The following is a 24,319-nucleotide window of genomic DNA, read 5'->3' as shown; positions in this document are numbered from 1 at the left end:
GCATTGTCAGAATTTTGGATGGAGTGGTACAAGTGAATTGTGTTCATAATGTTCAATGGTCTAAGTTGATTTAAATGATAAGAAAAATAATTATCTAGGTTGAAACAGGAGGAAAAGTAACATTTTTAAGTATTTTCTGGCAGCAAAAGGACCGCTCAAGTGGAGTAGTGAGAGGGGGGAAGGGGTGAGAGCGAACAAGGAAATCTGTAACTGACTTTGTAAGCAATATCAACGATAACCCACTACCATCGGACCGGTCGTACGGAACTCTTGTTCCATCGGTATATAAACCTCGAACATTCAGTACACATTCTGGTTTTAATGTCTATATTTAATTGCCAGATACTTTTAATCGGACAATGAAATTAAAGTTGTTTATCCATTTATAACAATAAACAATAGGCATATTTGTCCAAATTTCGCGTGAAATACATGAAGTAAGTGGTGCATTGTGGGAAATATGCTAATAAGCAATTATAAAATCGGAGCACGGCTTCAACATGAGTTGAGTGGAACATTTGTGAATGACGTTTGAAAAAAGAATCAATGATTGCTTGACCTATATTTTTCGCAAAGCAATGTTTGTCAAATATGAGACAAGCGGTTTATGTTTTCTCCGGATTCGGTATGAAGCCACGAGATGTCGCCTTAGAACGCGCTGACTCAGGAAGGATTCTCAAGGCACAGAAGGTACTGAATCCTCCCTTACAGAGCACACTGCTTACTGCGTTGCAACTACTGCAGCAAGGGGCCCAACCGCTGTCTAATGTACTGCAGCTATTGCAACAGAGGGGCCCAACTACCCTTCACAGTGCACACGGCTTAATACACTGTAACATTTGCAACAGAGGGGCCAAATAGCAAACACTGCTTAAATGTACTTAGCTGTTGTAGCGGAAGGGCCCAAATGCCCTTCACAGTAAACGCCGCTCAAATGTACTGTAGCAATTGTGCAATGAATCACTTGCTGTACACCCAGTCCTGCACAAAGTACTGTAACCGAGAGCAGTGCACACTGTTATATGTAATTGCACATAGTTCACATTGTACTGTGCACGCTCGCCCTACACAACTATGCTGAAGATCAATGTGCCCACGTTCAATACTGCTCAATTTAGCCACAGGCAATGCACATGAAAACATTGGAAATAGAACTATGAGTAGGCATTTGGCTTGAGTGCATCGCTCTGTCATTCATTAAGGTCACAATTGATAAAACCACGGATACATATGCAACACAGAAACAGACAGGCCCTTTGGCTAATTCTGGCCACACCTGACATCAAATACCTAGTCACTATTAATCCCATTTATCAGCATTTAGTTAGCAGTCTCCTATGCCATTGATGATTCAAGTGCTTTTCTAGACATTTCTACCTGCCTCCAACACCCACACAGACAGTACATTCCAGATTGCAACCACATTCTGGGTGAGAAATTCCCTCTAAACTTTCATCCTAAACTTATGCCAGCAGGTTTTCAAAATCTCTGGCTTTTTTTGACTAATACTTAGATCCTTCATTTACTCTTTCTCTGAGAAACTTTGTTCTGTTTTAATTGTGTTTTTTATTATTATTTCATACAATTTATGTTTAAATTCTTTTTTGTGAATGTTGTGTCTTTAATGCTGTGTGCTGCTGATGTTGTGCAAGTAGGTTTTTCATTGCACCTGTGTATATACCTGTACTTGTGTGTATGACAAATAAACTTGACTCTGACTTTGATTCTGTATTATGGTTTGCAGGTCTTGTGTGTCTTTTGTGAGGATGGTGCAAAGTAATTACTTAATTCCTGTTATTTGTTATTCCTTATTCCCACATTGTGCATTCTCTGTCACTGTAAGAGACACACTTTCTCTCTTTAGCTTTTTCTTTTTATGTAAAAGCTCTGATAGGCCATTAAAAAACAATCTCATCAGTCTCCTGCTGCATTCTAGGCTGCCTTTCTTTATTTCTTAGAACATAGATGTTGTGAAAACCTTTTAACTATGATCAACCTAACCCATCCCTCCCTGCCATGTAGCCCTCCATTTTTCTACCTTCCAAATGCCTATCTAAGAGTTTCTCAAATGTCCCTAATGTATCTGCCTCTACCACTCTCCAGGCAGTATGTTAAATGCACCTCCCATTCTCTCTGTGTGGGGGGAAAAACACTATCACTGACATCCCCACTGTACTTTCCTCCAATCATCTTAAAACTATGCCTCACATATTAGCCACTTCCACCCCGGCTGCCCGTTCAATCTATGCCTCTTATCATCTTGTCACCTCTCATCACTTGGTCATCCTCTATCAAGTCACCTATCATCCTCTGTTGCTCCAAAGAGAAAAGCCTTAGTCTGCTCTAGTTGTCCTCATACAACATGCTGTCTAATCCAGGCAATATCCTGGTAAATTTCCTCTGTACCCTCTCTGAAGCTTCTGTACCCTTCCAATAATGAGGCAGCCAGAACTGAACACAAAACTCGAAGTGTGGTCAGTTTCAAAATTGAAAGTACAGATATATGATCATATCCAACCCTGAGATTCACTTTCTTATGGACATACTCAATAAATCCATAATAGAATAATAACAATAATAGAATCAATGAAAGACTGCATGCACCAACTTGGGTGTTCAAGTGTGCAAAAGTCAACAAACTGTGCAAATCAAGAAGAAAGAAATAATAATAATAAATAAATAAGCCAATAAATATTAAGAGCCTGAGATGAAATTGAGTCCAAATGTTGTGGGAACATTTCAATGATGAGGCAAGTATAGTTATCCCCTTTGGTGCAAGAACCTGATAGTTGAGGGGGTAATAACTATTGCTGAACCTGGGTGTGTGGGTCCTGAAGCTCTTGTATCTTCTTCCTGATGCCAACAGCAGGAAGAGAGCATGTCCTGGTTGGTGTAGGTCCCTGATGATGAATGCTGCTTTCCTTTGCTGACATTTTGTGTGGATGTGTTCAATGGCAGGGAGGGCTTAACCCATGGTAGACTGGACCACATCCATTACATTTTGTAGGATTTTTCATTCAAGGGCATTAGCGTTTCCATACCAGACTCTGTTAGTCAATACATTCTCCACTACGTATCTATAGAAGATGTCAAAATTTTAGATGTGATGCCGAATCTTCACAAATTCCTAAGGAAGTAGAGGTGTTGCTGTGTTTTCTTTGTAATTGCACTTGCTTGCTGGGTCCAGAAATAATAAAATCAAGGAATTTAAAAGTTGCTGATTCTCTCCACCTTTGATGAGGACTGGCTTAAGGACCCCTGGTTTCCTCCCCTGAAGTCAATAATCAGCTCCTTGTTCTTGCTGTCATTGAGTGAGAGCTTGTTGTTATGGGACCAGTCAGCCAGATTTCTAATCTCCCTTCTACATACTGATTTGTCAACACCTGTGATTCACTCTATGACAGTGGTGTCAACAGCAAACTTAAATTTGGCATATTAACATAGAGCTGCAACATTACCTTGTAGCTATGGAGCTCAGTCCCCTGATTAATGAAGGCCAACATTCCACATGCCTTTTTAACAACCCTATCAACTTGCGCAGTAACTTTGAGGATCTGTGGACTTGAACCCCAAGATCCCTCTGTTCCTCTACTTTGCCAAAAATCCTTCTATAACCATGTATTCTCCCTACAAATTTGACCATCCAAAGTGAATCGCTTTACATCTTTATGGGTTGAATCCACACACTTAGCCCAGCCCTACATCAAATTAATGTCCTGTGTTGTACCTTTCAACATCCTTCCACTCCGTCCACAACACAGCCAACCTTCATGTTATCTGCAAACTTAACTAACTCACTCTTACACTTCCTCATTTAAATCACTTATATAAATCACAAAGAGTAGGGGCACCAGAATAGGTCACTGTCCCCAGACAGAATCTGATTTATCTACAAACACCCTGTCTTCTATGGACAAGGCAATTCTGAATCCACACACTCAACCCAAGTTTTGCTCGATCCCATGCTTTCTGACTTTCTGAATGAGAATTCCATTTGCAACCTTATCAGACAACTTAGTAACATCCATTTACACTACTGCTCTATCTTCATCAATGTGCTTTATCATATCCTCAAAGGATTCAATCAGCCTTGTGAGGCACTACCTGCCCCTCACAAAGCAATGCTCAATATCCCTCATCAGCTTAGGCTTCTCTAAATGCTTGTAAATCCTATCTCTAAGAATCTTCCCAGTAAAGTAAGACTCACTGGTCTATGATTCCCAGAGATAACGCAACTCCCTTTCTTGAAGAAAGGAGTAAGGTTATCTTCCACTCCTCTAGTACTACACCTTTGGCCACTGGGAATGCAAAGATCATTGCCAAAATTCTAGCAATCTCTTCCTTTTCTTCCTCTCATAAATTGTGGTACATCCTGTCCAGTCCTGGGGACTTATCTATGCTAATGTTTTTCAAACGTTCCAGCAGTTCTTCTTTCTTAATATCAACATGTTATAGATATCATGTTGTTTCCTGCTGGGTACACAATCGTGAGTGCCCTCTCAGTGGTGAATACTGAAGCCAGGTTTTCATTAAGGTCTTCCCCAGCCTCTTCTAACTCCAGGCACATTTTCTATCCCTGATCAGTCCCACCTTCACTCTACATCCCTCTGTTCTTCACATAGGTAACGAACATCTTGGGTTTTCCTTAATCCTACTTGCCAAGAGTTTTTCATGCACCTTTTACCTCTCCTAAGCCCATTCTTAACCTCTTTCCTAGTGAGCTACCTTCTAACTCTGTAGAGCCCTGTCTGGTCTTTGCTTCCTAAACCTTAAGTAATTGCCTTTCTTCCTCTTGATTAGATGTTCCACATCTCCTGTCTTCCTTGGTTCCTTCACCCTATCATTCTTTTGTTGCCTCAAGGGAACAAACATCAGAATCCTCTGCAAGTATTCCTTCTCTTCCTGGTCCTCCTTTGCTGGGTTCTTAAAATACTTAAAAACCCCAGGCATAGTTCTTCTACTACTATGTTATGGTTATTTTTTCCCCTAAAGGACCCCTGACAACAATATTATCAGTTAACCCTTTCCTGTTGCACAAAATAAGATCCAAACTACAATTTCTGTAATTGTTGCTCAAAATTGTGATCTAGTGAAACATCATGTATATAGTACATGAATTTATTTCCCATTTTATTTCAGTAAATTTTATATGTCAGCCTTTAAGCAGATTGAAGACTCTTATGATTACTTTTTTACACCTGTCCAAGTCCAAGTTGCATGCCATCTTGGACAATGACTCTCATCCACTCCATAATGTACTGGTTAGGCATGGGATTACATTCAGCCAGAGACTCATTCCACCGTGATGTAACACTGAGCATCATAGGAAGTCATTCCTGCCTGTGGCCATCAAACTTTACAACTCCTCCCTCGGAGTGTCAGACACACTGAGCCAATAGGCTGGTCCTGGACTTATTTCCACTTGGCATGATTAACTTATTATTATTATTTAATTATTTATGGTTTTATATTGCTATATTTCTTCACTATTCTTGGTTGGTGCGGCTGTAACGAAACACAATTTCCCTCGGGATCAATAAAGTATGTCTGTCTGTCTCACACACTTCTATTATCCCGATTTTGGCCATGTTGCACATTACAAATACACTTTGTGGGCTAGAAATAACTCTTATTTTCTGCCCTTATATATTTCTTAGCTTGACACAATTTGATTAAATTTCTACATGATCTATCAGCCCAAGATAATTTTTCACCATTACACTTACCTCCTCTCTTACTGAAAGAGATAGACATTTTGCTTGTTCTTCCTTTGATTCGCTAAACATACTGCTCCATTCACCTGTACAAAATACAGATTACTTGATATACTCTTTTTTTTCAAAGTGCCTACTCGGAGTACATACCCAGAGAGGACAGGGTGCCCTCTCAGGGTACACACTCAAGAAGACACTGCTCAATATGCAGTCCCATTCCCACACATACTTCCCTGTCAACTATTCACTCATTTGTGTCCCCTTCTTCTCCCTCTGTTCCTCCTGCCATGCATATTAACTATTAAAAAACCTTAGGGGCAATTTACAGCAACGAATTTACCTAACTGCCAACACATGTTTGGTATATGAGGTGAAACCAGTGTAGTCAAGCAGTCACAGGAAGAACGTGCATCCTCTGCACGGCCGGCATCAAAGGGCAGGATCAAAAAGGAGCTGCTGTCGCTTTGAGACAGCCGCACTACTACAGCACCTGTCTTGCTCTCCATTTTCTACACACTGGTTATGAATGCCTACATTGACAGCCACTGGGTAGCCATGTGCACACCTGGACATTTGTAAATCAGATATTTGAATGTTGGGGAGTGGGTATGTATACATGACTCCAGATCCCACCTGGATGATAATAAACACTGACATTGCCAGTGACAGCCTAGTGAACTAATATATAAAGAAAGACTGGTTCAGCTATTCACTGCAATTTCATCACAGGTTTCATATGTAATACATTTTTTTTCAAGAATTGTCCTATTCAGTCAAAAATGGAGTGTTACTTTTATTGATTAAATGATATTTTAAGCTGATTTACAAAATGGGATAATTATTCAAATCACCACATCTATTTCTACTTTATATCACCTTTAATAAAGGCCCAAGATATATCACAGGCTATAATCAGACCTAATTTGAACCTTCCTTTGTTTCCCAAAACACACTGCTCCTTACAGCTGGCTCAATACAGATTGTTCGAAGTTCAAAGTAAGTTTATTATCAAAGTACATGTATGTCTCCATATCCCAACCCTGAGATTCATTTTCTTGCAGGCATTCACAGTAAAAAGCAGAAACACAACAGAATCAATGAAAAACCACATATAAGATGGACAAACAATCAATGTGCAAAAGACAATTGCAAATACAAGAAAACCAAAATAAAAATAATAAGTAAGAAATAAATATCGAGAACTTGAGACGAAGAGCCCTTGAAAGTGAGTCCATGGGTTCTGGGAAGTGTTCAGTGTTGGGATGAGTGAAGTTATCCCCTCTGGTTCAAGAATCTGATGTGTGAGAGGTAATAACTGATCCTGAACCTAATGGTGTGGGTCCTGAGGCTCCTGTACCTCCTTCCTGACGGCAACAGTGAGAAGAGAGCATGCTCTGGCTGGCGGGAGTCCTTGATGATGGATGTTGCTGTCCTGCAACAGTGTTCCTTGTAGACGTACTCATTGGTGGGGAGGGCTTTATCCATGATAGACTGGACTCTACATTTTGTAGACTTTTTCATTTAAGGCCATTGGTGTTTCCATGCCAGGTCGTGGTGAATCCAGTCAATGTACCCTTCACCATACACCTACTTATCGAGGTTTGTCAGAGTTTCAGATGATGTGTTTAATTTTCGCTAACTTTTAAGGAAATAGAGGTATTGCTGTGCCTTCTTTTTAATAGCACTTACATGTTGGACCCAGGGCTTATCCTATGAAATGATAACACCAAGAAATTTTAAATTGCTGACCGTTTTCACCACTGATCTAAAGAGTGGGAATAAAGGAGGCCTTTTCTGATTGGCCGCTGGTAACTAGTGGTGTTTCACAGGGGTTAGTGTTGGGAATGCTTTTTACGTTTTCACGTTTTAATGATTTGGATAATGAAATTGATGGCTTTGTGGCTAAGTTTGTGGACAACATAAAGATAGGTGGAGGGCAGGTGGTGCTGAGTAAGCAGAGAGGCTATGAACGGCAGATGGAATACAGTGTTGGGAAATGTATGACAATGTATTTTGGAAAAAGGAACAATAGTGCGGACTATTTCTAAATGGGGAGAAGGTTAAAACATCAGACGTGCAGAGGGACATAGGTGTCCTCGGGCAAGATTCCCAGAAAGTTAATTTATAGGTTAAGTCTGTGCTAACGAAGACAAGTGCAACGTTGGCATTTATTTCAAGGGAAACATAGAAAACCTACAGCACAATACAGGCCCTTTGGCCCACAAAGCTGTGCTGAACATGCCCTTACCGTAGAAATTACCTAGGGTTACCCATAGCCATACCCATCTATTTTTCTGAGCTCCATGTACCTGTCCAGGAGTCTCTTAAAAGACCCAATCATATCTTCTTCCACCACCGTTACCGGCATCCCATTCCACGCACTCACCACTCACTGTGTAAAAAAAACTTACCCCTGGCATCTCCTCTGTACCTACTTCCAAGCACCTTAAAACTGTGCCCTCTCATGCTAGCCATTTCAGCCCTGGGAAAAAGCCTTTTACTATCCACATGATCAATTCCTCTCATCATCCTGTACACCTCTATCAGGTCACCTCTCATCCTTCGTTGCTCCAGTGAGCAAAGGCCGAGTTCACTCAACCTATTCTCATAAGGCATGCTCCCCAGTCCAGGCAATATCCTTGTAAATCTCTCTGCACCCTCTCTATGGTTTCCACATCCTTCCTATAGTGAGGCAACCAGAACTGAGCACAGTACTCCGTGGGGTCTGACCAGAGTCCTAAATTACCTCTCGGCTCCTAAACTCAATTCCATGATTGATGAAGGCCAATGCACCTTTTGCTTTCTTAAGCACAGAGTTGACCTGCACAGCAGCTTTGAGAGTCCTATGGACTTGGACCCCAAGATCCCTCTGATCCTCCGCTCTGCCAAGAGTCTTACCATTAATATTATATTCTGCTATCATATTTGACCTACCAAAATGAACGACCTCACACTTATCTGGGTTGAACTCCACCTGTGACTTCTCAGCCCAGTTTTGCATCCTATCAATGTCCCACTGTAACCTCTGACAGCCCTCGACAACACCCCCAACCTTTGTGTCAGCAGCAAATTTACTGACCCATCCCTCTACTTCCTCATCCAGGTCATTTATAAAAATCATGAAGAGTAGGGGTCCCAGAACAGATACCTGAGGCACATCACTGGTGACCGACTCCATGCAGAATATAACCCATCTACAACCACTCTTTGCCTTCTGTGGGCAAGCCAGTTCTGGATCCACAAAGAAATGTCCCCTTGGATCCTATACCTCTTTACTTTCTTAATAAGCCTTGCATGGTGTACCTTGTCAAATGCCTTGCTAAAATCCTACATCTACTGCTCTACTTTCATCAATGTGTTTAGTCACATCCTCAAAAAATTCAATCAGGCTCCTAAGGGATGACCTGCCTTTCACAAATCCATGCTGACTATTCCTAATCATATTATGCCTGTCCAAATTTTCTTAAATCCTGCTTCTCAGGATTTTCTCCATCAACTTAACAACCACTGAAGTAAGTTTTAAAGTGGGAAGTGAAATAGCCTCCATTTTGGACAGAATATAAAAGCAAGGAGATAAAATTGAGCCTTTATAAGATACTAGCTGACACTTGGAGTATTGTCAACAGCTTTGGGCCCTGAATTTCAGAAAGGATGTGTTGTCATTGGAGAGAGTCCAGAGGAGGTTCACGAGGAGAATCTGGGAATGAAGGGGTTAACATATTAGGAGAATTTTGCAGCTTTGGGACTGTGCTCACTGAAATTTAGAAGAATGCAGAGATCTCATTGAAACCTATTAAATGTTGAAAGGATTAGATCGGATGGATGTGGAAACGATGTTTCCTGTGGTGGGGTATCCAGAACTGGAGGGCACAGCCTCAAAATTGAGGGGGCGACCCTTTAGAACAGAGGTGGAGGTGAGGAGGAATTTTTTTAGTCAGAGAGTAGCAAATCTGTGGAATGCTCTGCCACAGACTGCAGTGGAGGCCAAGTCCGTGCATATATTCAAGGCAGAAGTTGATTGTTTCATGATCAATCAGGGCATCAAAGGTTATGAAGAGAAGGCAGGTGTATGGGGTTGAGTGGGATCCGTGATCAGCCACGATGGAATGGTGGAGCAGACTTGATCAGCTGAATGGCCTAATTTTGCTCCAATGTCTTATGGATTTAGACAGATTAGGAGAATGGGCAAAGAAATGGTGGATAGAATTCAGTATTGGGAAGTGTTTCGTCATACAGTTTGGTAGAAGGAATAAAAGCATAAACTGTTATCTAAACAGGGAGAAAATGCAAAAATCCAAAGTGCAATGGGACTTGGGAGTCCTCATGCAGGATTCCTTAACGGTTAATTTGAGGTTGATTTGGTGGTTCAGAAGGTAAATGCGATGTTAGCATTCATTTCAAAGAATAGAATATAAAAGCAAGGATGTAATGTTGATACGTTATAAGACACTAGTGAGGCCTCACTTGGAGTATTTTGAGCAGTTTTGGGACTATTCTTAGAAAGATTGTGCTGACATTGTAAGGGTCCAGAGGAGGTTCATGAGAATAATTCCAGGAATGAAAGGCTTATCATATGAGGAGTGATTGATAACTCTGGGCTTTTATTTGCTGGAATTTTGAACAATGAGGGGGAATCTCATTGAAACTTATTGATTGTTGAAAGCCCTAGAGTGGATATGGAGGGGATGTTTCCTGTGGTGGAGGAATCTAGGACCCGAGGGTACAGCTTCAGAATAGAGGGATATCCATTTAGAATGGAGATAGTAAGGAATTTCTTTAGCCAGATGATGGTAAATCTGTGGAATTTTTTTTGCCACAGGTGGCAGTGGAGGCCAAGGCCTTGGGTGGATTTAAGGTGGAGGTTGATAGGTTCTTGATTAGTCAGGGTGTGAAAAGGTTATGGGGAAAAGAGAGGAGAATGGGGTTGAGAGGGAAATGGATCAGCCATGATAAAATGGTGGCGCAGGTTCAATGGGTTGAATGGTCTAATACTGCTCCTATGTCTGATGGTCTTATGAGGTCTGATCTATCCGCTTCCTGAAAGTATCCATTCAGGGTACACACTCAATATACTTATACAGTGTGCACACTGTTTAGTATATTGGTACATGGTACACACCAACTTAAAAGTACTCACTCAAGGACTTAAAGAAGGTTCTTTCCGCTTCTCCATCCGCTCTATCTACCCATCGTCCACATACTCCTCCTAATGGTCCCTTTCTCCAATTGTTCCCATCTACCCACAATGCTTCCTTTTTTTGGTTCCTTCCTTCTCTACCAAATTATGTTAGCTGTAGCCCTATGTTCCCTCCACCAATCAGCTCTTAGCTTCTGTCACAAATAAATATCAGGATAGATGACAAAAGGAATGATTTTAAGGAATGTCTTTAAAAAAGAAAAGCAAGATAAAGAAATAGAGTAGTCAAATCAGGTCAAGTCAAGTCACTTTTTATTGTCATTTCGACCATAACTGCTGGTACAGTACATAGTAAAAACGAGACAGTGTTTTTCAGGACCATGGTGTTACATGATACAGTACAAAAACTGCACTGAACTATGTAAAAAACAACACAGAAGCAAAAACACTAGACTACAGACCTACCCAGGACTGCGTAAAGTGCACAAAACAGTGCAGGCATTACAATAAATAATAAACACAATAGGGCAGTAAGGTGTCAGTCCAGGCTCTGGGTATTGAGGAGTCTGGTAGCCTTGGGGAAGAAACTGTTACATAGTCTGGTCGTGAGAGCCCGAATGCTTCGGTGCCTTTTCCCAGATGGCAGGAGGGAGAAGAGTTTGTATGAGGGGTGCATGGGGTCCTTCATAATGTTGTTTCCTCTGTGGATGCAGCGTGTAGTGTAAATGTCCATATTGGCGGGAAGAAAGACCCCGATGATCTTCTCAGCTGACCTCACTATCTGCTGCAGGGCCTTGCGATCCGAGATGATGCAATTTCCGAACCAGGCAGTGATACAGCTGCTCAGGATGCTCTCAATACAACCCCTGTAGAATGTGATGAGGATGGGGGGGGGGGGGGGGGTGGGAGATGGACTTTCCTCAGCCTTTGCAGAAAGTAGAGACGCTGCTGGGCTTTCTTTGCTATGGAGCTGGTGTTGAGGGACCAGGTGAGATTCTCCGCCAGGTGAACACCAAGAAATTTGGTGCTCTTAACGGTCTCTACCGAGGAGCCATCGACGTTCAGTGGGGGGTGGTCGCTCCGTGCCCTCCTGAAGTCAACAACCATCTCTTTTGTTTTCTTCACATTCAGAGATAGGTTGTTGGCTCTGCACCAGTCCGTTAGCCGCTGCACCTCCTCTCTGTAAGCTGACTTGTCGTTCTTGCTGATGAGACCCACCACGGTCGTGTCATCGGCGAACTTGATGATGTGGTTTGAGCTGTGTGTTGCAGCACAATCATGGGTCAGCAGAGTGAATAGCAGTGGACTGAGCACACAGCCCTGCGGGGCCCCCGTGCTCAGTGTGTTGGTGTTGGAGATGCTGCCTCTGATCCAGACTGACTGAGGTCTCCCAGTCAGGGAGTCTAGAATCCAGTTGCAGAGGGAAGTGTTCAGGCCCAGTAGGCTCAGCTTTCCAATCAGTTTCTGAGGGATGATTGTGTTGAATGCTGAACTGAAGTCTATGAACAGCATTCGAATGTATGTGTCCTTTTTGTCCAGGTGGAGGGTAATGGCAATGGCGTCCTCTGTTGGACGGTATGCAAACTGCAGGGGGTCCAGTGAGGGGGGCTGCAGGGTCTTGATGTGCCTCATGACGAGCCTCTCGAAACACATCATGATAATGGATTTAGTGAAGAAATTCCAAAGGGAGAGTAACAAATGAAGATACAGCCATTATGCTGGTCTATTTTCCATTTATGAGATAAAGGCTATCAAATCAGTATTTATTTTCCTACCTTAAATTGTTCTTAATGGCAATTCATTAATGTTGTTGCTCCTCCTAGTGGTAGATTTCACAAGTTTGGAAGATACTTGCCTTCCGTGCCAGTCCTCCAGGATGCTTTGTTTGGAATAGTTTCAGAATTTTTGAGTAACCAGGGAGCAAGTTATTAGAAAGAACTGAAGATGATGGTAGACTCACTTAGAAAGTTAGGAGGCATAGGATCTTGAGAAACTTGGCTCTGTGGATTCGTAATTGGTTTAGCCACAGAAGGCAGAGAATAGTAGTAGATGGGCGTAGTTGTGGAGTTCGGCAACCGGTAGTGTTCTGAGACCCTTGATCTTTGTGATATTTATAAATGACTTGGAAGAGGAAATGGAAGAGTGGGTTAGTAAGACTGCAGATGACATTAAGGTTGGTGGTGGTGTGGATAATGCAGAAGGTTGTCAAGGGTTAGTAAAGACATTGATGGATGTAGAGTTAGTCTGAGAAATAGTAGATCAAGTTCAGTCAGGAAAAGTGTGAAGTGATTCACCTTGGAAGGTCAAATTTGAAGGCAGAATACACGGTTAATAGCAGGATTCTTAACAGAGTGATCTTGGGGTTCAAGTCAATTGATTCCTCAAAATTGCAGTGCAAGTTGATAGGGTGGATAAGAAGGTGTATGGTGTATTGGCTTTCATTAGTTAGAGGGTTGATTTCAAGAGCTACAAGATAATGTTGCAACTCCATAAACTCCTGTTAGACCAGACTTGAAATACAATGTTCAGTCTGGTTGCCTCAATATAGGAAGGATGTGGAAACTTTTGAGAGGATGCAGAGTACATTAACCAGGATGCCACCTGTATTAGAAAGCATGTCTTATGAGGATAGGCAACACGAGTGAATCTACAGATGCTGGAAACAAATAAAAACACAAAATGCTGGCAGGACTCAGCAGGCCAGACAGCATCTATGGGAGGAGGTAGTGACGATGTTTCGGGCCGAAACCCTTCATCTTATGAGGATAGGTTGAGTGAGCTGGGGCTTTTCTCTTTGAAGTGGAGAAGGATCCTTAGGAGTTGGTGAAGATTCAGCATGACCTCTAAAACTGATTAACTTCTTTCATTGATTCTATTATGGTTATTCTATTATAGACTTATTGAGTATGCCCATAAGAAAATGAATCTCAGGGTTGTATATGATGACATATATGCACTTTGATAATAAATTTACTTTGAACTTGCAGGATTGTTAGCTCTGTCTTTTGCATTCTAATTTTACTATCCTTTGCTGCAGGTTTGTCAGATTGGCATCTCATTTTAATGGCTGCTTTCAGAATGACCTTATACACTTTACATTCAACTGACCTTGGCTAGATGTTAAGAGAAATGTGAAGAATATGCTGGGTCAGAGATTATAAACTGAGATGAAATACAATTTCCATTTTTATTCATTTTTGGCATTTGGATATCAGCTGCAATGCCAGCATTTATTGTGTGTTCCTAATTGTATGGGGTTGAGTGGGATCCTGGATCAGCTATGATGGAATGGCGGAGCAGACTCAAAGGGTTGAATGGTCTAATTCTGCTCCTATATCTTATGGTCCTCAACAAGAGGGTGATGAATTCAGGCACTTCCTGCCGTTGTCCTCTTTCATGATAGAGGATGAGAATCTGAGAGTTGTTGTTGGAGTAGTCTGGACAAATAAATGCAGTATATTTTGTAGATGGTACACAGTGCAGTCAAGATGCACCAGTGATAAAGGGAATAAATGAGGGTGTCAGGACATGTATTACATATAACAGGAAACTCAGCCTCTGATCTGTTCTTGTACAGGAGCTGCAGTATTTTTATGTGGGTTATAATCCGTCATCAATGATGCCCTCACCCGCATCTCCTCCATTTCCTGCACTTCAGCCCTCACCCCATCCTCCCATCACCACAACAGGGACCGTGTCCCCCTTGTCCTCACCTATCACCCCACCAGCCTCCGGATCCAGCATATTATCCTCCGCAACTTCCGCCACCTTCAACAGGACCCCACCACCAAGGACATCTTTCCCTCTCTACCCCTCTCTGCTTTTTGCAGGGATTGTTCCCTCCATGACTGCCTGGTCCACACGTCCCTCCCCACAGATCTCCCACCTGGCACTTATCCCTGCAAGCGTAAGTGCTACACCTGTTCCTACACTCATCTCTTACCACCATTCAGTGCCCCAAACAGTCCTTCCAGGTGAGGCAACACTTCACTTGTGAGTCTGTTGGGGTAATCTATTGCATCCGGTGCTCCCAGTGTGGCCTCCTCTACATCGGCGAGACCCAACGCAGATTGGGGGACCGCTTCGTCGAGAACCTCCGTCCGCCACAATGGACAGGATCTCCTGGTTGCCACTCACTTCAACTCTCATTCCCATTCGGATATGTCCATATGTGGCCTCCTCTACTGCTATGATGAGGCCAAACTTCAGTTGGAGGAACAACATCTCATATACAGTCTGGGTAGTCTCCAGCTCCTTGGTATGAACATTGAATTCTCCAACTTCCGGTAATTCCCTCCCTCTCCCTTCCCTATCCCACCTCTACTCTGTCTCCTCTTCTAGCTGCCTATCTCCTCTCATGACTCTGCCTTCTTCTACTACCCATAGTGCTTTCCCCTTAGATTCTTTCTTCACCTCTCCTGCCTATACCCTCCCTGCTTCCCCTCCCCCACCCCTTGATCTTTCCTCTGATTGGTTTTCCACCCTCCCCCCCACCTTCTTTATAGGGCCCCTGCCCCCTCCTTCTTTAGTCCTGATGAAGGGTTTCGACCGGAAACGTTGACTGCTTCTTTCAACGGATGCTGCCTGACCTGCTGAGTTCATCCAGTTTTTTTGTTTGTCTTGATTTGATCACAGCATCTGCAGTGCACTTTGTGTTTTTATATGGGTAGTCTAGCTCAATTTCTGGTCAATGTTAATGTATAGGTTATTGATGGTAGGGCTTGGTGATGATTAGGCTATTGAATATCAAGTGTAGGTAAAAAGATTTTATATGATTTGAGATGGTCATTGCCTGGCATTTTTTGCAGCATGAATATTACCTGCCATTTGTCAGCCCATGGACAAATGTTTTGGTCATGATGTATGCAGGAATAGGTTGGTTTTTTGCAAAGGAGATGTGGGATGGAATTGAATCTATAGCATTAGCAAAACATTCTAATCTTATGGTGGAAGAAAGGTTTGCTGAAACAGCTGAGATGAATACATCCAGGACACTGCCCTAAGTAGAAGTTACTTGCAGCAATCTGGAAGTAGCACATTTGCCCTCTGGCAGTCAACCATCTTGTATATGAGGTATTACCCCAATCATTCTTTTCCTTTAGCACCATCCCCTGTCTCAGTTCCTCCATCTCTCCCTCATTTGCTCTCAGTATGATGCTTTTCATTCCAGAACTACTGAGACTGCCCTCCTTCTTCAAAGAAAGGGACTTTCCTTCCTCCATCATTCCCACCGCTACACCAGGGATAGGGCTCCTCATGTCCTCACCTACCACCCCAGTAACTTGTACGTCCAGCCCACAATTCTCCAAAACTTCTACTATCTCCAATGGGATCCCACCACCAAGTGCATCTTTCCCTCCTCCTCCCCCCCCCCCCCCACTCTCTGCAGGGATTGCTGTCTACGCACTCCTGGCGTTTATCCTTAGGAGTGGAATAAGTGCTTCACCTGCTCCTACACCTCCTTCCTCACTACCACTCAGGGCCCAAACAGTGCGTCCAGGTGAAACGACACTTCACCTGTGAGTCTGTTGATGTTGTCTACTGTACCTGGTGCTCCCGGTGGGCTTACTGTATATCAGTGCACTTTGCCGACCACCTCTGTTCCGTCCATCACAAAAAATGGGATCTCCTGGTAGCCATCCACTTCAATTCCATTTCCCATTCCCATACCAACATCTCAGTTCACGGCTTCCTCTATAGCCATGATGAGGCCACTCTCAGGTTGTTGGAACAACAGCTTATATTTTGTCTGGATAGCCTCCAACCTGATGGCATGAACATCGATTTCTCAAACTTCTGTTAATTTCACCCCACCCTCCTTCACCATTCCCCATTCCTGTTTCCCACTCTCTTCTTATCTCCTTACCTGCCCATCACCTCCCTCTGGTGCTCCTCCCATTTCCCTTTCTTCCATGGTCTTTTGTCCTCTCCTATCAGATTTCCCCTTCTCCAGCCCTTTATCTCTTCCACCAGCCAACTTCCCAGCTCTTTACTTCATCCCCTCCTCTCCGATTTCACTTATCACCTACAATCTTGTACTTCTTCCTCCCCTCCTCCTACCTTCTTACTCAGACGTCTCCTGTCCCTTTCCAGTCCTGATGAAGGGTCTCAGCCTGAAACAATGACTGTTTACTCTTTTCCATAGATGTTGCCTGGTTTGCCGAGTTCCTCCAGCAGTTTGTGTGTGTTGCTTTAGATTTCCAGCATCTTCAGATTTTCTTGTGTTTGTGGTTCCTTTAACACCTCTTCAGTTTACTAGGGCACTTTGATGCCATACTTAGTCAAATGATACCTTGATGTCAAGGGCAGCCACTTTCACCTCATGTCTAGAATTCAGTAAGGTCAACTTGAAAGCAGAGTTGCTGATGTCTTCCATTACTATAGTGGTGTACTTGCTCTCATTGGGTAGCAATTAACCACAAACTGGTCTCGGCCCAAAAAGTCAACTATTGACTCTTTTCCATGGATGCTGCCTGTCCTGCTGGGTTCCTCCAGCATTTTATGTGTGTCGTTGTGTATGTGTGCAGGCCTCTGTTAGTCTCAATAGATCATGGATTTGCACCTTGGAAAGTTTCCAGGGCGCAAGCCTGGGCAAGGTTGTATGGAAAACTGGCAGTTGCCCATGCTGCAAGTCTCCCCTCTCCACGCCACCAATGTTGTCCAAGGGAAGGGCATTAAGACCCATGCAGCTTCGTACTGGTGTCGTCGCAGAGCAATGTGTGGTTAAGTGCCTTGCTCAAGGACACACACGCAGCCTCAGCCAAAGCTCGAACTAGCAACCTTCAGATCACTTGATGAACGCCTTAACCATTTGGCCACGCGCTAACAATTAACCATATTGAATTTGTTTTGCTTTTGTGTATTGGACATACCTGGGCAATTTTCACATTGTTATGTGGATGTCAGAGTTGTAACTATACTGGAACAGCTTGGCTTGAGATGCATTTAGTTTTGGATCACAGATCTTCAGTATCACAGCAGGTTGTTGACTGGTCCATAGCCCCTATGCTGTATACAGTGCTCTCAGCTGTTTCTTGAATGTAGTGAATAGAACTGGCTAAACATGATTATAATGATGGAGGAAGCTGAGATAGGCCATCTTTTTATCACTTCTGGCCTTTCTTTAGCACCTACTATTATAGTGCCTTGCTATTATAGTGATGCAACCTTAGTCCAATGCCAACCATAAAATCCTATCTATCACTCTTTCTCAAACTAGAGCAACTTACAATGGCTGTTTAACTTATTAAAGCACACATCTTTTAGGGATAGGAAGAAATTGGAGGAAACCCATGCAATCATCAGTGCAAACTCTATATATACGACAGGTTGGTAGATTGCGAAGTAGCTCTAGTAGTTGCATGCCCTCATTGTTGAGGATGAGGATTTTCCTTTTCCCATTAGCTTTTTAACTGTCCACCACCATTCACAATTAAGTGTGGTGGCAGTGTAGAGCTCTGATCTGATCATCTGGTTGTGAAGTCATTTCGTTCTACTTTTAGTATGCTGTATTTGACTACTTTCAATGCTTCTTCCAACTGTTATTCAATATGAGTGATCAGCTGAGGGAAGACAGCTGGTTGGAATCCTGTTTTCTTGCCCTTGAAACATCAAATAAAACTGAGAATGCTGTAAATGTAAAACAAAAATGAAAAATTATGGAGATACTCAGTGGAAATATGTGGAAAGAGAAATAGTCAATGTTTCGGATCAGCTGATGAAGGGTCTCTGATCAGAAACATTTACTCTATTCTTGTTCTAACAAATGTTAGACCTGCTAAATATTTCTAGCATTTTCTATATATATTTTTAATTTTAGAGTTCCTTGTCCATGCTTTACATGATGTTGCAAGATTTCATAAGGTTTGGAGTTGATATTGAGGTCTCGAAGGGCTACTCTCTCCTGTCTATACATCTAGCAGGACAAGGCATATCCATGGATTTTGATGAAGGGGTGTGTCAGGCTGTCAGCAAGGGGAGACTCTGATTCTAAGCAAAACACACAAAATGCTGGAGGAAATCAACAAGTCAGGCAGCATCTATGGAAAAGAGTAAACAGTCAATGGTTTGGGCGAGACCCTTGTAAGGCTTGATCTAATCCAATGATCCCAACGAACAATCCAGAAACCAAATTCAAATCCTATCGTGGCTGTGAAATTTAAGAAACATAGAAAACCTACAGTATGATACAGGCCCTTTGGCCCGCAATGCTGTGCCGAACATGTACTTACTTTAGAAATTACCTAGGGTTACCCATAGCCCATGAAATTTTGATAATAATGGTGAATTTGAGGAAGAAAAAACTGAACAGTAGAATTGATGGACTTGATAATGAAGCGTCAGTAGAGTGTGGAAATATTCAGTCTGGTTAATTAATGTCCTTTAGTAGGGGAAATTTGCCATCTTACCCCGTCTGACCTAAGAGCAACTCCAGATCAGTGTTATTAAAGCCAGCCTTAACAACGTAAAAGGAACATGAGTAAGCTAATCGGTCCTATAGTACAGTATTCAATATGATCATGGTTGATCTGATCCAGGCCTTATCTCCTCTTCTGTGTCAGTTAAATGATCAACACTGACCACCACTCTTTCTCCCATTTAAAAAAAAATATTTTGCCTTACTGATTTCAGTACATTTCATTTTATTCAGCATATAGTACTGATTCATCAGTTATTGCAAAGGTTGCATAACCATCCCTGATTCATCAGGGATAATTATGCAATCAGTGCAATTGCATTCCAAATTTAGACAGCAGTTTCTAAATGTTTTGCAAGGTCAATGTGCATGGAAACAAATTTGTTGTGTCTAATCTGGTGCTGAGATTAATTCCAGGTGGAGTATTTGATGTTACTATTATTTTAGTTTAATTTGGCATTTTGATACAACTGAATGACTTAATAGGCCATTTCAGTATGAAGTTATGGTTCATCACATTGATGTGATCTGAAACGATCTGACCAGATTGGGCAAAGACAGATGTCCTTCTCTGAAAGACCTTAGAGAACAAGATAGATTAAAAATTACCATACCATTAATAATAGTTATTTATTTAACATTTCAGATTTCAACTGAATCAAAATTTCCCAGGTACTATAAACAGGATAAAGTCATTTTTTTTTTGTTTTAGAATAAAGTCAGGATTTATTGGCCCAAAATTAAACTACAGAGCCCTGATTCCTCATAAGTGAAACTATGATTGATCAAGAGTACCGATTTTGTCAGATTTTTTTTCCCCAAGAGGATAAACTGGTGAAATGAATAGATAATTCTGTGAAAGGAATTAAAATAAACATGATCAGATTAAAATCAAAATAAATCTCAATTGGGAAGCACTGTAGGATAACAAGTCCAGAGAATTTGCTGCTAGTTAGAAAATGAATTTGGATGACCAAGTTTACAGAACAAAGTCAGGTGGGATGGGGTGGCAGGAGTACATCAGAATTAAAAGTTTAAAAGTTAACAAGACACAAGACAAGCTAAGGGCAGAAAACCAAGTTATGGTTCGAAGATTAAAATAGGTAAATAGATGAACAAATTAACAAAAATACTTCAACAGTGAACTCAATAAATACATAGAAAATGGCGAGGAACAAAAATTCAAAGATTAGAGGCCATAAGATGGCTAAGCTGCCTCACCACTTGTGGAATTCTATGTAAGTGTGAGGCTTCAGAGTGTTTGCTTCTGTATATTTCCATGTGAATTATGAAAAGGGTACTTGATGCTTACACTTGGTGTCTTATCATTTCCCATCATGGTGAAAATGTTAGCTTTTGTTAAGATTTTATGCAAATTTCCCACTTTAATTCATTATGCTGCTCTGGTGTTTTTTTGGTATAATCATATACATTTCAGTTTTTTTTTGACAATACAGTGTTCATTTATTTCTTTCCCCTCCTACATTCCTCTCACTCTCTATGTGTCATTCTCTGATGCATTATTGACTCATCTTTCTCCGTAAACGTAACAAAACCAAAGCCAAACTCAGGCTTCTGACCATTTTGCCTTTGGCTTCTGTTCTAAGTAGACAAAATCCTTCCAAAATTTCTCTAAGCCGGGACAGGACCAATACATATGAATAAGAGAAGCCTCGCCCCTTCTGCATTTATCACAAAGAGGACTAATATTAGGGTAAAATCGAGATAATTTAGATTTGGACATATGGGCTCTATGAACAATCTTAAACTGTAAAAGGCAATGGCGAGCACAAAGAGAGGTTGAATTAACTGATTTGAGAATCGAGTCCCAAATCTCATCAGATAAGGAGATATTTAAATCATGCTCCCAAGCCATTCTAATTTTATCCACAGGGGCACGCCGTAAGAATGCTAATTTATCACGAATAAATGCTATTAAACCTTTACCCAGTGGATTAATAGAAAGAAATAAATCCATAACATTTTTCTCGGGCATTTCAGGGAAGTTATGAATTAAAGGATTAATAAAGTGTCTAATTTGGAGCTATCTAAAAAAATGGGCATTAGGCAGAATCCACGAATTTATTTTAAAACAATCCAGCCCGCAAATACTTAGATCAACACTCTAATCCAACATTTTGTGTGGTGCCCAATATGTTCCTATCACTATCCTGAGGTACTACAACTTTTGATCCTCTATCAACCACCTGACATAAATTTATTATAAATCTGGAACAAGTGTGTTAACAGGCCATGGCATGAAATCCAATCTAGAAAACCTACCAAGGTCTTTGTTTACTGCTTTATCCAAAGGATGGGAACCCCGCAGCACTGCTCCCCCCCACCCCCACAACAGCTCCAACTTACATTTTTATGCAAAATTCTCTGAAATGGAACCAAACTGGGAAGCATCAGACATAAGAAAGGCAGTTGCTACCAAATGAGCTATAAACACTGCATTTGAAGCAAAATCCAACAAGTAGAACAATTTATATTGAGGAAAAAAGATTAGGAAGAACAAAATGACCACAGTGTGTTCAAAGTATAATTTATTGAAATAGTGTATGATTTATAAATTCCACAAATTAAATTTTTGTTTGAATTATTTTAATTTTTACTTTGATGAATCTCACAGCAATTTTTTCCTATAGCTTTTTATGACTATGCTTGTATACGTAAAAAGCAAAGCTGAATAAAAATAACCTTTATTAAAATTGGAGCAAGTATACATAATTATTTTCCTTTTTGAAGTCTGAGATCCTATCTTGATGAAATATGATTAGTTTGCAATCTAACGATGTCATGAAAAGGACTGATGAGAGCAACAATGTTGATATTCCTTTGGGCTTTCAAACAACATTGGCTCATTTACCTTATGTAGACTTGTTAGCTGCATTGAAGCCTAAGGGTCAAACAAACCTTTTTTGGTTTTTTACTTATGAATAGTTTAACCATTGTAATTCTGTGGCATAATGGGAAGCTTTCCCTTTGTAATTATCCAAGGAGATACTGCAGACATAGGCCCCTATTGGTCAGGGTCGCCCATGGATGTTGCATCCCAGTTATCTAGATATTGAGAGAAGAGCAGCACAATATGGAGAGCAAGCTGCTGTTCATGTAGCAAGCTTCCCCTCTCCATGCATCTGATGAACCCAAAGGAATGACAGAGATCAATACGGTTAGGCACCAGCATCTCCACAGGAATTGCCAGTGTTGAACCCAATGTAGGACTGCTTTAGGGACTCCAGCTCTGGGTTTTTAGAAACATAGAAAACCTACAGACCAATACAGGCTCTTCGGCCCACAAAGTTGTGCCAAACACGTCCCAACCTTAGAAATTACTAGGCTTACCTATAGCCCTCTATTTTACTAAGCTCCATGTACCTATCTAAAAGCCTCTTAAAAAACCCTATCGTATCCACCTCCGTTGCCGGCAGCCCATTCCACACACTCACCACTCTCTGAGTAAAAAACTTACCCCTGATATCTCCTCTGTACCTACTCTCCAGCACCTTAAACATGTGTCCTCTTGTGGCAACCATTTCAGCTCTGGAAAAAAGCCTCTGACTATCCACACAATCAATGCCTCTCATCATCTTGTACACCTCTATCAGGTTGCCTCTCATCCTCCTTTGCTCCAAAAAGAAAAGGCCGAGTTCACTCAACCTATTCTCATAAGGCACACTCCCCAATCCAGGTAACATACTTGTAAACATAAAGTGCACTGCAGATGCTGTGGTCAAATCAAGACGTACAAAAAAGCTGGATGAACTCAGCAGGTCGGGCAGCATCCGTTGAAAGGAGCAGTCAACGTTTTGGGTTGAGACCCTTTGTCAGGACTAATAAATACTTGTAAATCTCCTCTGCACCTTTTCTATGGTTTCCACATCCTTCCTGTAGTGAGGCGACAGGAATTGAGCACAGTACTCCAAGTGGGGTTTGACCAGGGTCCTATATAGCTGCAACATTACCTCTCAGCTCCTGAATTCAATTCCACAATTGATGAAGGCCAACCACGCCTTCTTAACCACAGAGTCAACCTGTACAGCTGCTTTGAGCATCCTATGGACGGACTCCAAGATCCCTCTGATCCTCCACAATGCCAAGAGTCTTACCATTAAACTATATTCTGCCATCATATTTGGCCTTCCAGAATGAACCACTTCACACTTATGTGGGTTGAACTCCATCTGCCACTTGTCAGCCCAGTTTTGCATCCTATCAATGTCCCGCCGTAACCTCTGACAGCCCTCCACACTATCCACAACACCTCCAACCTTTGTGTCATCAGCAAACTTACTAACCCATCCCTCCACTTCCTCATCCAGGTCATTTATAAAAATCACCAAGAGTAAGGGTCCCAGAACAGATCCCTGAGGCACTCCACTGGTGACCGACCTCCATGCAGAAAGTGACCCATCTATAACTACTCTTTGCCTTCTGGGGGCAAGCCAGTTCTGGATCCACAAAGCAATGTCCCCTTGGATTCTGCGCCTCCTTACTTTCTCAATAAGCCTTGCATATGCACTACATATACTGCTCTTCCTTCACCAATGTGTTTAGTCACATCCTCAAAAAATTCAATCAGGCTTGTAAGGCATGACCTTACAAAGCCATGCTGACTACTCCTAATCATATTATACCTCTCCAAATGTTCATAAATCTTGCCCTCTCAGGATCTTCTCCATCAACTTACCAACCACTGAGGTAAGACTCACTGGTCTATAATTTCCTGGTCTATCTCTACTCCCTTTCTTGAATAAAGGAACAACATCCGCAACCCTCCAATCCTCAGGAACATCTCCTGTCCCCATTGATGATGCAAAGGTCATCGCCAGAGGCTCAGCAATCTCCTCCCTCGCCTCCCACAGTAGCCTGGGGTACATTTCGTCCGGTCCTGGCGACTTAACCAACTTGATGCTTTCCAAAAGCTCCAGCACATCCACTTTAATATCTACATGCTCAAGCTTTTCAGTCTGCTGAAAGTCATCACTAGAATCACTAAGATCCTTTTCCATAGTGAATACTGAAGTAAAGTATTCATCAGGTACC

At 41.9% G+C, this 24,319-nt stretch overlaps 1 protein-coding gene across 1 annotated transcript in view; it reads left to right on the top strand.

Annotated features, from left to right (window-relative positions):
• Positions 1-509: 509 nt before the first annotated feature.
• The window catches only part of ezh2 (enhancer of zeste 2 polycomb repressive complex 2 subunit), a 134,242-nt gene continuing 110,432 nt past the window's right edge, over positions 510-24,319 (top strand). Inside the window, exon 1 of the mRNA XM_059972411.1 lies at positions 510-690. Coding sequence (XP_059828394.1) covers positions 592-690 — 99 coding nt within the window. The 5' untranslated portion in view covers positions 510-591. The remainder of the gene's footprint in view (positions 691-24,319) is intronic.

This window comes from Hypanus sabinus, chromosome 6, assembly GCF_030144855.1.
Source record: "Hypanus sabinus isolate sHypSab1 chromosome 6, sHypSab1.hap1, whole genome shotgun sequence".
NCBI classification, from domain to species: Eukaryota; Metazoa; Chordata; class Chondrichthyes; order Myliobatiformes; family Dasyatidae; genus Hypanus; species Hypanus sabinus.
This window is presented reverse-complemented; position numbering and strand designations above follow the sequence as displayed.